We start from the raw sequence: 17,155 nt of genomic DNA on the forward strand, positions 1-17,155 counted from the left end.
CTCTGCTGCTGTGATCTGCCCTACATCAGCCGCACTATACAGAAACCCCTTCCTCTAAATGTGGAACAGTAGACTTTTTAACCATGCAGTGCAGTTTTTTTTAATTTGTATTTCTTTGTAGGATTATGCTGCATTTGTGGAAATGGAGAGCATTTACTAGCAGAAATAGTATCCATGTGACAGACTCCCAACAAGTCTGTGATTATCCGTAAAAGTGCATAATGCCTGCAGAAAAGGTAAGCACCATTAACAATAAACATGCAGAGCTGTTTATGGTGACACATCTGTATTTGAGCTTCATTTAGGCTACCAGCCTTTTGTTTGTTTGATGTGTGGACCAGACTACCATTTTAACATAAATTAACAGTGATTAATATTACTGATAAATGTATGTATATAGCACCTTTAAAAATATATTGATTGGAAGAATAGATATTAAAAATAATTAAGCTATTGTATTTTAGGCATATGTCGGTTTTTTTATATATATATATATATATATATATATATATATATATATATATATATATATATATATATATATATATATATATAATTAGGCTACCACATGACCACCAACTGGACAGTCTTATGTGAAAATACCATAAGGTGTGTGCGTTAAAGAGCTGGATATAAAGACTGAGTTCCTAGTGGTAGGCTACAAGATCCTCTGTCTGAGGTTGCTGAGAACTCACGTGAACAGAGGCTGACTCGCACTCTGATTGGCCGACGTGTCCGCACGTGTAACGGCGAATCCTTGCCCGTTATGTAACGTGCAGTGCACGAGAGAGCTACATGCATAGGGGCGGATAAAGAGGGAGGTCTGCGGTATCGGAGTGGGACTGTTTGTCCTTTTAACCACTGACTTACTGCAATATATAGCCTATATTTATACATTTTTAGGCTATTCATTTATTTTGCATTGTATGGGTTTTATATTCATGTCTGTCTATAAAAGCGATTTATTTATTTTGCATTTTACATTTTAATCCACTTTTTGGTTAGGCTAATTAACAGAAAATGTGCAAAAATGCGAAAATATATAAATAAAAAAGGCACCAACCATCAGCAAGAAATTTTGAAAGGTGAGCACACTGTAGAATGTGACTATGGCATAACTCTAGCCTAACAGTAAGTAAACTTCCATTAAGTGTTTGAAAGCTGTAAATAAGCTGATAGTGCAGTAGCTAGATGCCGTTTTGCTTTAAACTATGTGGATGACAGTTTGAGGTAGCCTAGTGTGTGGTTGTAGTAGTAGTAATGCCGCGTTCTATTTACCTCGCAACTCGGTTTTAACGAGGTCAAAGTCGTAAACACGCCCCCTGACCTCGGATTTACGAGCTCGGAACTCGTACAATCTCGCAGTAGCCCGAGTTCAAAATCCAACATGGCTGCCCCCTGTATCAACAGTTGTGAAAAGCTGCAGTAACATAAAGTTATAAGCACTTCTGTCTTATTTGTGTCACTAAATCAGTCGTTCACACAGGCATGTTCAACTTCTATCTGTGGACATGTTGTTACGCTGTTTGCATGCACAAAAAAACGGCGTAATGCGTTGTTATCAACTGGTATTGCTAACAATAGCTAACCGGGCTAGAGCTAATGAAAACAATGAAAATCCGACTTTTAAATAGAACGCATTCAACTCGGGTATGACGTCATTCCCAGCTCCGGCTTCCGAGTTCCAAGGTAAATAGAACGCGGCATAACAGTAGTAGGACGCGTTAGGAATAGATGGATGGTGAAACGCCCCTGCAAGAGTAGAAATTAGGACAACGTGGCTCTGAACGCATTCAGCCTGTCTATCTGCCTGCCTGTCTCTCGGTCATAATACGAATTAAAGGTAGACAGGCGGAGTACTGTAAAATACATGCCTCTAACATGCCGTAACAATACCAAACCTGCTTACTCACTGCATTCCCCACTAATGACTGTGGACATTAGTTTATTCAGTGTGCGAATAATCCTACTATGCATCTAAACAGGGATGATTCACAACTCTTCGCATATGATTGTTTTTATGAATATAGCTTATAAATAACAATTTACATCGTTTTAAATTGTATCTGCTCTTCTTTTTTTGCGGCGCTTTGAGGCGAGAAAGACAAGTAGGCAGGCAGGGAGACATGCAGTAAGACACCCGGCATCTGCTCACAATCCACGTGTGTTTATGTCCTAACTTTTACCCGCCACCATTTTCCTGGAATCCCAGCCTGCGCGGTATCACTCCGCTGCCAAGAAAACATAGACCCCGATTTCTATGCGAAAATAACCAGTATTGCCGTCGCCCCCGGTTTTTCCGCCAGGACTTGATCGAAACGGGAACTGACGGCGGATATACAGGCTACAGGTTTTATTGCCGTTAACGATATGTCGTCGGTTTTTATGTTTTGGCGCGATTTTTGTCGCGGCGGAAGAAGACGGGCGGGTAGCAGACATATAAAGTGGTCGACCGCGACAGCCACACCTACTCTGTCTGTTCGTAGCGGTCGGAGGAGAAGAAATTTGACAGGTGACAAACACCATGCTGCCCTGCCCCAACTTTAATTTCACACGCAGAAAATCTCAGTCGAGCATATCATATTAGTTTTCCTGTCTGTGGACTTTATTCGGATTTTTCGGACGTCTCTTCCAGTTTTCTTCATTTTGAATTCCTCTCCTGTAAGGACAGTTGAAGGTAAGGACATGCGGCTGAATTGGGTTTAAGCTAACAACTTGCACATAAGTAACGGTGCACAGTTTTAGTCACATCATGTCTGTGTGATAAATTATGCGTTCGTGCATTTCTATGTTGTAATTTTGCGTTTCATGTGGTTTTAAGTGGCCATTGAAAGAAAGAATGCCGGTTTCACGTGGAGACACAGTGTTGCTCAACCCATGCGGGGTTTAAATGACCCGTACAAGGGGTTGGAGGTGTTAAAGACTTTGAGCTTTTCTGGCTGATTCCTTTCACATAGAAACGCTTAACTAAGGTAATGTTGGATGCATGGCTCGTTGCATGTTGACGTTTTCAGAAGATGTTTCGCTTTTCGAAATGTGGTAAAAAAAAAAGTGCACGTTCATGTGTAACGTTGTAATTAACTTAAGTCTGGTGCAAAGGCGTGCATTTAGCGCGACCTAACGGACAAGGATAATACTTCAGCGAAGCTGCATTCAAAACCTTGTCGAGAAATGTGTATTTTTTAGATGCTTCAGCTTGTGTACAGTTATGCACGGTCTGTACTTATCGCTGTCAGTACTAGTGAATGGCATGCATTCATATGCCATTATCAGTCGTTTAGTCATGTTGGCTGGGGGAAATGTTATCATAAAGGCGTAATTACGTATTTTTACTGTTGTGTAATGGCGCAGACTGGTCTGCATTTAAGTATTTGCTCTGGTTTCCCAGGCGGCGATGGTAAAGAAAGGCAGTCTTAAACTCCCAGAGCCTGTCTGCACCACACACTGCTGCTTTGTTCTCCAACACAGCCTGCCATACATACGCATACCATAAGACCCCATGGGAATACCACAGGGTTTTCTTTCTCAGTTTGTTCCACTTTCAGTTATTTATGTTAACTCAGAGGTTTGATTTTATAGCATTTTGACATTTGTTTTAATGCTGAATGAAGAGTTTACTGATGGTAGTAGAAAATCAGCATACTGTCCTGACTAGTAAGTGTTATCATACGGAACCCCTGGGGCTTTTTAAAAGGCAACTACCCAGGCTTTGTGCTGAGCAAAGTAGGTTTTGTATTTTTAACAAGTTGTGAGTGTCTTTACCTGCATGGAGGCTGTGGGTCATGTAACGTTATGTGAAACAGCAGCAGTGAGTAACAAAAAAAGGAAAACAAAAGCCACCCATCCTTTCTCTCGGGGTTTTGTTTTCCATGTCAGCAGGCAGCCAGGCTCCATTTACGGGTTTTTATTTTTTATTTTTTTAATTATCTTTCTGAGAAGGAAAATGCAAATTGTGGAAAGAGGTGTTACATTTCTGCCCTGGTCTCTCCCAGCTTTTCCTATGATGTCATGGGGAGGTAGGGCGTTAACGTTTTTGGGTGATTTACGGCCTCCCTGGGGATATGCGGGGCGGGGCAACAGTGATGTAAACACAGATAAAATGTGCCTCACTGCCGGTCGCGGGTCAGTCTGGAGAAATTAGTTTAAACTTTCACTACAACACGTGTTGGTGTTGCTGCTGTTTGGAATTGCCACTTACTGACACGGAGCTGCTTTAAACACACTACTGGCTCAGCTTCTCTGGATTTAAACTGCACTACCTCTCTGATTTCGATTTTGTTGTTGATGCTCTTCTCCCAGATTCTGCAAGCAAAGATGTTGCAAAGCTTCTCTCAATCGCAAGACTGGCTTTACTCTGAACCGCTGCTGTTTGACGATGAGTTCTGCCAGAGTCTGATGAAGGACCTCCAGTCGCTGCCTACACCCCCTCAGTCCCCCCCAACTAATACTGGGCTGGGCGGCAGTAAGCCCCTATCCAAGGAGGACCAGCTGAGCTATGTATCGGACATCCTGCTGGAGGACCACGACATGCAGCTCACCTGGAACAGCGACTTCTTCCACTCAGATGCCGCTGAGAAGGATGGCGAGCCCAGACAGCCATGCTCCCCTCTGGAGGCGAGTGGCGAGGACTGCCTGTGGCGGTGCCTGGCAGGGGACAAGAGCCTGGAGGAGAAGCTGGTCTCCTCCATACTCGGCTCCAGCCCACTGCTGTCTGAGATCCACACCAGCATCTTTGAGGAGATTGCCGGCTCCACGCTGGACTGCCAGAACCTGATGGAAACTCAGGAGCCCAGCGAGGCCACATCAGACTATGGGTCAACCGGTGGCGAGCTGTCCACCTATTCATCCAGTGACTCTGGTGAGTTCCGACCTCATTTTACATTCGCGATTTTCACTCCTATGAAAGTTTAGCCAAAATGCTAAGACTTGTTGTTGTGAGTCTTCAATCCGTGGTTCCTTTTAGGATCTTTTTTTTTTTATTTTTTTAAACAAAATGCCCTTTTTAAATTTGTATTTTTTGATAATAATAATAATAATATCTCATTACTGCATTGTCATTGTGCAGCTTCTCAGTATAAACAGTCCTCGCCCAGTACTGGCATTTCGCTGATCATTCACAGTTAATGATTAGTGAATGTAATATTTAAATGAAACTGAGTCCAAATTGTTCTTTGCACTTGGCTTATCTGCAGCAGCCTTTATTACTGATTATGTTGTTGCAGTGTTGGCAGGCTTTTAGCGTGCGTGTGTGTGTGTGCGCGTGCGTGTGTGTGTGTGCGCGCGCGCGTGTGTGCGCGCGTGTGTGTGTGTCCCCTAATGAGTCATGTTTCTGACTCTAGCATCCCTGGCTATTAACCAGAGAAGAAGAGGCAGACTTGCCTTTATTATGATAAATTTTATGATTATGATAAGTTTTATTTTATTATTTTTCTATTTCTTTAATTGTAGTATTTGAAGAATACATAACATTTTAATAGTACAAAGCTTTTTGTCGATAAATTTAACTGCAAATACTTAATTATACATTTTAAAGCCTCAAAACAAACCACTGTTTTATACATTAAACTGTTGCTGTAATCTTAAACTGCCTTCACTCATTAATAGAGTTGCAGTTTGCAAACAGTTGTGAGCTTCTGCATGTTTATGGCCGTTTACACGGTAGAAGGACAGATTTTCACTGATGATTGGTATCATTGTATGTGTGAGCCAAGCTCCCATTGGTGTGCTGTGTACAGTGTCTACACTCTTGTTTTGGTGTCGGTGCAAGTGCCATCACAGGGCAGATACAATTACCACAAAGGTCAGAAAACAAGGTTGTGCCAGAAACTCCTCCTAATCATCTCTTGTGTCTTCTTCCCTTTCCTACAGAGGAGGAGATTGATGTGGTAACTGTGGTGCGCTGTTCCTCCAGCCCCTCCCCTCGACCCTCATTGGCTGACCTGTCTGTCCGTCAGCAGAAGCAGGAAGAGGAGAAGCGAGCTCTCCAGCGTCACCACTTTGAGATCCAGCTGCAACACAACTACGCTGCACCGTGTCCCGCCTCACCGCCACCTTCAACCTCTTCATCTTCAAACAAGCGCTCGCGAGGGAGCGACAGCTCGCGAGGGAGCGACAGCTCACCGCGCTTCCACCACTCTTCTCGCAGCTCTTCATCATCGTCCTTGTCACGGTACCACCACCACCACTCGTCCCGAAACTCGACTGAGACGGAGGATGAGGAGGAGCGGCGGCGGACACACAACGTGATGGAGCGGCAGCGGCGCAACGAGCTCAAGAACTGCTTTGTGCACCTGCGCGACAACGTGCCGGAGCTGTCGCACAACGACAAGGCATCCAAGGTGGTGATCCTGAAGAAGGCCCGAGACTGCATCTACGGCCTGGAGGAGGAGAGCCACAGACTGCAATCCAAGAGGGACAAACTCCGAGCTAAACAGGAAGAGCTGAAAGCCAGGCTGTCGCAGCTTCGCAGCTAATGGTACAGGAGCGAACCATGGGCTGCATTTCTAGCTGTTTTAGACACAATTTGGGATGGGGGGGGGCTTTGTACAAAGACAGATGGTTGAGTAGGGGTTAAAGGATGGCGTGTCATGCTGAAAAGAGTGCACAAAGTTTGACATTTCAAAGACTTTCTTGTAACGATAGCTCTGGACTGTGTACTCTCACTTGCTGCCATGGACAAACCCAACGCACTCATTGCCTCAGAATTGATCATTCTCATGCCTTGACTGCTGACTGTTGTAGGATGTTTTTTAAAGGTGAAACGAGGACGGAGTGAGCAGATTTTTATTTTTTAAAGCTTTGCTGAACGCACACTGAAAGACAAGGACAATATATTTTTTATTTGTTTTATGTCATGCCATTTTGGAGTCTACTTTGGGGACGCCAAATAGCACAGGTGAAAATGACACGAGGCAGAAGTGCCTTTTGGGTCAAATAACTGGAAGCCGCATCAGCTCAGTAGTTGAATAAAACTTGAATATTGTGTGTTCAGTGTCTTATAGCCATACTAACCAGTGATCCCTCCACTCTGACAGGCCTTTGATGGTGGCTTCTAAGTTATTTGGTCGACTGCACATCTGCCAGCAGTTCCAGTTAAATTCTAAACCCGATACTATTTTTTATATATATTTTAGTTTTTTTTTGTTTGTTTTTTGACCCGGATAAAAGGTTCTTCAGTGTGCTTTCAGCCCTGTTTGGCCTCAGGCGGACCCTTGGGCCCAACACCACTCTGTTATCAGGTTAATGTGTGTCAATGACAGTACTGTATAGACCAGGTTTGATGCTGTACATGTAACCGTGCTCGGCCTCGATTCAGTTCACCACCAGCTCAGTCACCTCAGAGTATGTGTGTTTCCTGGAGTTGAATTCTCCTGGAAATTACTTGTGTATTAAGGTATCGGTCATGAATTAACTGTTTGAACTCAAAAGTAGCCATATTAAACAGCATTCAGGTTTTGAGGCAACTGAACTGGAAAGCGAACTGAACTGTGAGCCGTGCTGTTGTAGCAAATCGGCCAAAGTCGGGACGGAAAACCTCTGTGTAACATTTGATTCTTGCATGTCCGAAATGGAGTGACGGACCCATGGTGTCCTGACATAGAAAGGTTTTAGTTCTGGAGGAAGCTGCAACCGCAATACTGTGATATTTAGTTCTATGGCTGACAAAGCAGCCATCTTGCTAAGTGTAACTTAAGAGACCGGTTAGCATTTTTACTATGAGACAACCATTAATTCAGGAAATCCGGAAATTGTTGAAATGCCATTGTGATTTATTAGTCAGTGGCCCTGTGTGATCAAACCTTGGAAACTGACGATTCTCTAAAACTGTCGCTCAACGTTTTAAAGATTTGAAGCTGTTGTGCTTCGTCACATTATGAGACTGGCCTTTTAATAGGCCGTCAGTTACAGACTGATCACGCTTTCAATGCACATGTGACCCAAGATCTTAAGCCTTATAAGATTTGAACCATGTACATGTTGCATGAACAAGGGCCACTGATCAACATTCCCCTGTTTTTAAAAGAAGAACAGACTTTATTTTTGATTTCATGGACACAAAAGAGCCGGGACGCCAAGTAATATTTTAAGAAAGCGAATGCTGGACGTGTTCACCAGGAGCCTGGTTAGGATCATGTGTTTTATTGAGCTTGATCTTTGGCCGGCTTTGATGTTTGAAACAGGGTGGAATGTGGAATGCCATTTTACTCTAATTATCAGTTATTGCCAATACTAGCCATTAGTGTGCCGTTTGTCATGAAATGTGCAAAGGGCAAACATTTGCTGATTTGTGTCAAATGTCTTAAAATGCATCCTGTTTTTTATTAATGGAGTTCTTCCTTGTTCAGACTCTATGTACCAACCCTGGTTGGTAGGAATAATGAGAGTAGAGGTGTTTTAGCGGTAAAACCTGTTCTGCCTTGAAATGTATTCTGTTCAGGACTTTGGGCTTCCTGTTCAATTATGTCACTGTCTAGTTAAAACCTAATCTGCTTCGAACGTGTTTTTTTTTTCTGCAGAGCTTCTGCTCCTTGGTTTTCCTTCCAAACGTCTCCCTAGCGTCGTTTTTTTCTTGTTGAGTTTCACTGGCAAAGAAGCCCCTTCTGAAGTAAAGGGTCAGGTTTTAACAAGACAGTAGCAATGATTATTTTGTTCTTGACATGATAAAACCTACCTCCACCTGGCTGCAGTCTGATCTGTAATGTTTTTTTTCTGGTTTAAACATTGTACAGATTTATTTTCAAAAATGTAAATATTTTTGTTATTGTATCATAAATTATTTTAGTCTTTTTTTCCCCCTCCCTTTTGTTCATTTTGATTTTGAGGATTGAAAAGAAATGTTATTCTTTACCAAGCAGCACTTTTGTTTTTTAATATTGTTGTAATTAAAGAATGAATGAGAGTTGGGATGTCTGTGGTTTCATTGCACCGCACGCATACATACACATGTACACGCAGCCATTGAGTGTACAGTGTGACATAAAGATATACTGTAGGTCCACATAGGAAAGCAGGGAAAGTGTTGCATGTTTTAATATTTTTTTAAATTGTGTAATTATACAACTTCAGAGGATGATTTAAAATGCATACATACAATATAGTGAAGCATATCATAGAGGTGTTAGTCAGGGCTGTTGTCGAGTCCACCTTTGTCGAGGCCAAGACCGAAAAGACCACTTTCTTACCTGTTCATAATTTCTGTGATGCGAGACATCTTCTAAGATGATCATTTGCTAAAACGCAAGTGCAGAGTAACGCACTATAGGATCAAATTAGGCCATATTATTTACTTTTATAACAATGTCACTTAAATCACTTAAAGCTGAAACCAATGTCCATGCCCGTTCTAGATGGATTAAGAATTAAACTAATACCTGTTTTTCTGAACTAGCGTGCTTCATCAATGGTTTAGTTTTGAAGGAGGAAGTTACTTTAAAAAAAAAAGCATGCAGTGCTGGACTTGGTCGAGACCAGCTAGAATATTTGGTGAGTCCAATGGTCATGAAGTACAGTTTGAGTAGCAGATCCATGAGTTTGAAGGCTTATCAGATTCTAATACGCTAACCAGTGCTTTTTAATAATATGAGTCAGGATTTAAAACGGGACAGATTTAGCATGACATCTATCCTGATGATATTCTGAATGAGAGGTCTATCCCACCCACTCAGCTGGCAAGACATTGGAGAGCCTTGAGACTTTGCGTGTAAAAATGATGTCCGATTGAACAAACTTCAGTCCGCACCTTGAGAAATTTCACAATCTTGATTCTGTGCAAAAATGCACAACATCACACAGCTGTCACCCTGGGCGGCCCCTCCCAAGCGTAGAGATATGAGAATGTTTTCTCAGGGCAAAGTGGCGGGCCGCCGCAGGTAGAATGTGTGCAACCTGAGCTCAGTCCATGTGTCGAAGTGTGCATGTGGAGCAGGTGGAATGTGTGTTATCTACGTGCAGCGTAGGTGTTTCTTTGGAATTCACTTGTGGAAAAAGTTTGCTTCACCTAAACTCTCATTTACAGTGTCAGATCACTTCAGTAACACATTCACTCCATTTATTTTCATTCCAAAGACTACAAAGTAACTGAGTCTTTAATCATCTTGCATCTTGCATGTAAAAACAGTCAGAATGAACGGTAAAGGCATAACACAGGGAAAATGATGAACAAAAAAACACATTGGAAATGTCCTTTAAGTAAAGGCTTAGTACTTTATTTTGGAAACCAACTTTTCAAATGTTCACAAAGGAACATAAAAATAGAAAAGGACAGTTTATTTCTCATGTAGATGGAGGTTATTATGAGTTTCTTTTAGGGTCTGAGAAAGAATGTCAATCAGTAAAGTGTTGTATTGAGTAATATAAGAATAGCTGTAGTGTGTGAGTGTGTGTGTGTGTGTGCGTGCGCGTGTGTGTGTAGCTATGTAGGTCAACTGGATGTGACTGTCAGGTGTGTCAGATAGCAGCTAACGGATCGGTTCAGATGCTATAAAAGCCTTTTCATCAGCGAGCGACAGATTAGGTTTGCTGTTTTATGAAAGAGAGCAGGGAGAGGCCTGATAGTAACTTTGCTAAATAAACACACTATCTCAGTGTGTTTTCCTGCTTAGAAAACATGTTGTTGGTGGAAGGAGGTGACGAGGTGGAGCTTTGCTAAAACTTGGCATCGTTGAGGCGTTCATCTGTGTTTACATTTCTAATTTACAGGCTATTAGTGTGTATCTCTTATTGTCTTATTGCTTCTTGCCATGTGTACAGTTAGAGGCCATAAATGTCGGAGAGATCCTGCACCGACCAACCAACTGACTGACATTGTTATCCCCCCCAACATCACTGAAACACTGTTGCAATGGGTGACATGCGATAGGTGACATGGTCCTCTCTGCTGGCCAAGAGATTGTCAGAATCAGAAAATTATATTTTGATAATTATTTATTTATAAAAATATATTTGTATATATATATATATATATATATATATATATTAATTTCATATGTATTTTTGGTGTGAGTTGCCGCTGTGCTTTTGTGTGTGCGTGGTGACGTGTGTTGAGCCCCAGCAGCTTGGCTGGAGTTTGTGGGGAAGCCTGTTGATCTCTGATTGTGTAAGTTGTGTTTTTGATTGATTTATGGTCGTCGTATGAGTAAATGTGACTAGTTGTTGTGGGTTTGTTTTTGTTTCTTTGGTAATTACATTCATTTTGACTATGTGTGATGCAGCATTCTGCCATACTGTGTGAAAGTATTCATGTCTCTGCAATAGTGTATTGAAACGCTCTAGGTGTTGAGCCTTGTGTTAAGTCACTCTATTCCACATGTAATGTCCTAGTGTCATGGTGAGGTTATTTAAAGGTGGTTTAATTGCTGTAGGATAGTACTGAAGGCCCAGGTATTATCCTTTTTTTGGTATTTATTAATAGGATCCCCATTAGCTGACGCCTAGACGACCAGCTAGTCTTCCTGGGGTGTAAAATACACGGCCCTCCACTATGAGTTGCTATTCTCTTTGTGACTCGACTTGGACTTGCGCACTAATGACTTGGACACAGACTCGAGCATTCATGAAATAGGACTCGGAAGTTGGATGAAGTTTCTGACTACTTCTATGTGTAATAGGCAGTGATGGAGTCCTGGACTCGGATAGTTTCTATTCTCTGGACTTGTGACTCGACTCGGACTCAGGTAATGGTGACTTGACTCCGAATCGACAGTTGGTGACTACAACACTGACACACACACACACACACACACACACACACACACACACACACACACACACACACACTGTAGTTTATTTAGACTCAGTCCCACATACGCCGTCCTGCTGCCACAAATACTCACAACAGCAGTAGTGTATATCCACAGCGTTTTATTTCTGGGATTGTTCAGGTGCTGCCAGAAATTCCGGATGTCTGTCACCTTCCGCTTCCTTTGTGTTGTAATTCTAAACTCCGGTGGATTTCTGAGGACTATGGTTAACTGCTCCTTAGATCTCTGCAGGGTAAATCCAGACAGCTAGCTAGACTATCTGTCCAATCTGACTTTTCTGTTGCACGACTAAAACAACCTTTGAACGTACACATGTTCCACCAAAACAAGTTCCTTCCTGAGGCTATTTTGCAGAGGCACCGTTGCTCCGTCCAGCACTTAGCACCGCCCAAGACGATTGTGATTGGTTTAAAGAAATGCCAATAAACCAGAGGACGTTTTTCTCAGAATGCTGTGTGGTCTCGCCAGACCCTCCTCCACAGTGCTGTGGAGGAAGGTCTGGCAATGCAAGACTACTACAGCAGTAATTCTCAGTTTCCCTCCTGCCAAGGACCTCTTGCAGGATAGAGGATATACCCGGAACCCCCTCATGTATGTCCCTTGAAACAATTTGACTATTTTCTACACTTCTATAGTCTTAGTTATGTGAAAAAACAACACAAAATAAATATATTAAAAAGATATTAGACAGCTATTAAACACATTTGGAGATTCTAAGAGTTATAGATTTATTAGATTAGAACGTAATTTACAAACTTTAATAGAATAATTTTTTGTAACTATTATTCATTTGAACTATGAAGCCCTTTGTATATAAAAAAAAGTCATGATAGTTTAAATGAATTAATCTGAAAACTTTTCACGGACCCCCTGGCAGAGTGCCAGACCCCACTTTGAGAATCACTGGAGCATCAAATGTATATTCATCCTCCACAGAAAAAAAGTCCCCAACATATGTATATGTCCCCTTTTATTTGCTAGAAACTACAGTGCCCAGCTGTTTTGGGAATGTTCTGAAAAAATGAAATATCGATGTATATATATATATGCATGCATGCAACAGGCTAGTAAATAAGCTGGAGCTATAAATGGTTTCACTGTATTTTTGTCTTTTCTTCTGCCATAAAACTTTATTGGAACTTATTGTGTGTAAGTGTAGGAGGAAACAAAAACTAATTCCAAGGCCACAGGGCAGATTATTTGATTTAGTTAGATTTTGGGTGGAGTGTGACTTTAAAGTCAAACCGTAACAGACAAAGGTGTGTGTGTGTGTGTGTGTGTGTGTGTGTGTGTGTGTGTGTGTGTGTGTGGGGCGGGCGTTGTACAGTAGCTGACTGTTTGCTTCTCATGTGGTTCAGTGACTCAAATATTCTGACTCATTCATTCTGATTTGCCACATCACATCAAAGAGAGAGAGAGAGAAAAGGGAGCGATGGGAAAATTATATGTGAGAGGATGAGAAAGAGATGGATGAAGGAAAAATTTGATGGAGAAAAAAGCAAGGAACAAAGAAAAGGGAGAGAGAGAGAGAGAGAGAGAGAGAGAGAGAGAGAGAGAGAGAGAGAGAGAGAGAGAGAGAGAGAGAGAGAGAGAGAGAGAGGGAGAGAGAGAGAGAGAGAGAGAGAGAGGGAGAGAGAAACCATAAGGCTGAAGTTTGTCCCCGTTTTATTTTCCTACTGTGCAGGAAATAATGACAGAGCCCAGAGAGAGAAGGTTATCACAACTTGGTCCAAACCACAGTCTGAATACAGACACTGAGACACAATCCAACGCGCACATGAATCCTAAATGGAAAGATGGTTCTGAAACGTTGGTTCCAGGAATGCAGCTGTAGTGAGCCGGATTTACAGCAGTTACAACGGATTCGAGAGTCATGGTGAAGAAATGTGTCCAAACTCAAAATGCCCAAAGAAACCACTCAAACCACTACATTGGCATATTTAAAATAACCATAGTCCATCAGTACACTCTGTATGTTCCAGAACATCAGACTTTTGACATAATATGGGTAAATACACAGCTTGCAATTAAAGCTAGCTTGGTAAGCATTTGGCTCCAGGTAGCTGTGTATTTAACAGGAGTGCTCCACAATATGCCACAATATGACTAAATACACGTTTGTTTGTGGCTTGTGCAGTTAGCTACATACACACCATTTTGGTAGAATAATAATAAAAAACATTTGACTTTGGAACATTCAAGGATACTCAAAAAGAGCCAGCAACTGTCACTCAGATTTTGTGTTTACGTTACAGCGCTTTACTTAGTTTAAAGGTGTTCTAAGCGATATCACGCGTTTTTTAGGCTACAACATTTTTTTTCACATACAGCAAACATCTCCTCACTATCCGCTAGCTGCCTGTCCCCTGAACACACTGTAAAAAAACGCGGTCTCTGTAGACGGCCCACGCGCCACAAACGGCAACAAAAACAAACTGGCCAACCTGCACCACGAAACATAACAAACAGTGTTCCAGCCAATAACCGACAAGAAGGATTTGGGGGTGGGGGTTGGGGGGGGGGAAGGGAGGGGGAGGCAACTGGATGAGGAGGAGGGAGGGGCGAGCTAGCCTCCATATTGTTTGGCAATACTTTGAACGTCAACAAGAAGTGACGTCACCCAACATCGCTTAGAGCATCTTTAAAATACTTCTATTTTATGTATATAATATATGGTCTATTGGTGAAGGATACATTTTGGCAGGGATATGTAGACCAGAAAGGGCGAAATCCCATGCATCCCCTCCGGGAAAATCGCACCCGACACACTTACGCAACTTTTGGGTGTCTTTCTAATTATGTATTTTTTCTTAAACTTTGCATTTTACAGTTTTTGGCAATAAAACAAGGACCTTTACAGCTGCTCAGATATTGAAAATGTCTTATACTGTAGACAAAGTAAAAGAGAGTGTTTAAGAAGTGACCCGCTGACAACCCACAAATTTCCCATGACCTTCCCGGTGTCACAATCCAAACAGCTTAGCTGCTGCTCAAAGTTCAAACAAGTCACACTAAACTTTGACTTTGTTGTCAACTCATACGTTTGCCTTCTGACTTTTCCGCTCAAATGATAAGTGAGAGAGTTTTTTATTAAGTATTTCACTGAGCTAATGGACATACTCTATAACAAAAGAAAAAGCTTCTTTCCAGGTTTCAACTTTTTCTCTGAACTTGATCATTTATTGTTTCGACTCCTTCCACTATGAACATTTCATTCCTAAAAAATGGCGGAAGTTTATTTTCCAGACTGTCAGTGCGTAGCAGCTGTTCTCAGTCATCATCTTCATCATGATGTGTTCACGCAGAGATGGTAAATCCACAATTAGACTGGATGTGACTCAACAGCCGGTGACTCTACCGTCCTTCTAACTGGATCCAAGGCTGACGCAGCTGCCCTACATTCCCCTCATCTGTAACCCATTACCCAGAACCCTTTACTCTACTGCCTGCTTGCTTTTCTGTGTGTGTGTGTGTGTGTGTGTGTGTGTGTGTGTGTCTTTCTTAGTTTAACAAGAATGACTGCACACAGAGAGAGCTGTGTGCAGTCATTCTTGTTAAACTAGTTTGCAGAGAAAATCAATGTAATTTGCTGCCAGCCTGTTCTAAGGTAAAGAAAAAAAGCTTCATACTCAAACTACAGACTAGAAGACAATTCCACTTTTCTACAGAAGCTGGTGTGAAAAGTAAACTGTGGGTGCATTGCAAGTGCATTTATTTTTTTAATGCAACGTTTATTACATTAACCAATTGGGACATTCATTTATCATCTCATAACAAAATAAGGCGACTTATCACCCCCTGAGCCTCTTTCTTCTCTACAGAACACATGCTCATGTAACGGACGTAACGTAGCTACGTTAGCCTGCTGCTGCAACATCTGTCATTAGCTTTGGTTGATAATGTAGCATTTTACGTTAATATAAGGCAATGCGTTAATGACAAAAATGTTACAAGCTGAAGCTGCACTTGATTCAAAGCTCAAGTGGATTTTTTGGGTTACTATTCACAGGGCATTTGTCATAATCTCCATAACTTTAAAAACTCACGTGAAGGCTGAAGGGCTTGGCGTTCCCTCTCTTTTATATGCGTTGCTCCGTGTGTGAGAATATAAACAATGTCACGTGACTGGGGGCAGAGGCATCGCTGAGGGCAAGATTGGATGATATCGCGATTTAAAGAGATACGTTAGAAGGCACCAAGTATCAACCTCAAGCCCAGTAGAAGACCTTAGGGAGCATGATGGAGCCCTCAGCTTTGACGTAGTGTTATTAGTCAGTGTCAATAGCTGTATGTGTGGACGGGGGGTTCGTGTGACCCAGTGAGTTCCCAGTGAGTTCACGTGGCTGAGACGTGGCGGCTGCATTTTTTCACCTGATAATTTAGAAACTTGTTTACACCTCCCGTTTGCCCTCGGTTCAGTTACACCTTCTGCTTCACTGACCCGCTCCCACCGTCCTTCTAATGTGTGAAAGCAGTCTCAGTGAAACAATCGACACATCATTAGCATGATAAAGGAATCCGCTACTTTCTTTCTCGCACAATTGTATTCCCTCTGCTCTGTTCTGGTATCTTTTGATCGTTAGCTGTGAGTTGCAGGCGACTCCGCGAAGTCTACTTCCTGAAGCGCTGACGGAACTCGTGTTTCCACGCAGACAGCCACAACCGGGTTAGGTTACTGCAGTTATTCCAACTGTCATGTGAACACCTTTTAAAGTTGAAATCTGAGTGGGCGTCACTACACTCACACTGCTGGTTACACTTAACTAGCAAAGATGTTTTAAATAATACAATACATGTTTTTTTTTCCAGTTTTCAATCAAACAGAGAACATTAGACGGTGTGATTTAATACCTGCAGACAGGTGTACAGACATATAGAGTATAACTCCCTTGTAAAAGAAGACCTGTAAACAGACTTTGATTTGTGAAATTGTTGCATGAATGAACAAATGAATTGTTTATTTTCATGTCTGGCTGCTTACAGGGCCCGTCCATTATAGGATTATTCAAACACATTTTAAATAAACGCTTTCCTAGTACTGACACAAAACAAAATAAGTACATGAAGGGTACAAATATAAAGCAGTTACCCATTACGTTTTAAAGCATGCTATAGGGTTTTAAATGAATGAATGAATATTCTACTACTTTCTTACTTTTCGGTTCTACACGGCATCAATGACGAGTTTCCAAATCAGCCCCATTTCTATGAGACATGTTCTCTCTTTCATGTGATGGATGACTGCACTTTCATGTCCCTGCAAAGATATTTTCATAGCGTACTGAAATGATTGGAGACCAACAGCCACCTGAAAGATTGTGAAACCGTCTTTATGAGTCTAAAAACCCATGTTCTTTTTACGATACTTGAAGTGGATCGTTAGGTCTCATTTAGGG

At 41.9% G+C, this 17,155-nt stretch overlaps 1 protein-coding gene across 2 annotated transcripts; it reads left to right on the plus strand.

Moving 5' to 3' along the window:
• The first annotated feature begins 2,455 nt into the window (after positions 1–2,455).
• mych (myelocytomatosis oncogene homolog) lies at positions 2,456–8,899 on the plus strand. Of its 2 annotated transcripts, XM_078249249.1 has the most exons (3): positions 2,456–2,677; positions 4,300–4,858; positions 5,869–8,899. In XM_078249249.1, exons 2-3 carry the CDS (start codon positions 4,315–4,317, stop codon positions 6,471–6,473), a joined length of 1,149 nt encoding a protein of 382 aa, XP_078105375.1. In that variant the 5' UTR covers positions 2,456–2,677; positions 4,300–4,314; the 3' UTR covers positions 6,474–8,899. The 2 variants fall into 2 exon arrangements, with proteins under 2 accessions (XP_078105375.1, XP_078105374.1); XM_078249248.1 differs by lacking the exon at positions 2,456–2,677 and having other exon boundaries at positions 3,938–4,858.
• The last annotated feature ends 8,256 nt before the right edge of the window (positions 8,900–17,155 follow it).

This window comes from Sander vitreus, chromosome 4 (assembly GCF_031162955.1).
Source record: "Sander vitreus isolate 19-12246 chromosome 4, sanVit1, whole genome shotgun sequence".
Classification (NCBI taxonomy): domain Eukaryota; kingdom Metazoa; phylum Chordata; class Actinopteri; order Perciformes; family Percidae; genus Sander; species Sander vitreus.

Coding starts and splice junctions, on each gene's coding strand:
- mych (XM_078249248.1), top strand. CDS start 4,285: ATGCTCTTCTCCCAGATTCTGCAAGCAAAGATGTTGCAAAGCTTCTCT. Junction 4,859..5,868: donor CTATTCATCCAGTGACTCTG/GTGAGTTCCGAC, acceptor CCTTTCCTACAG/AGGAGGAGATTGATGTGGTA.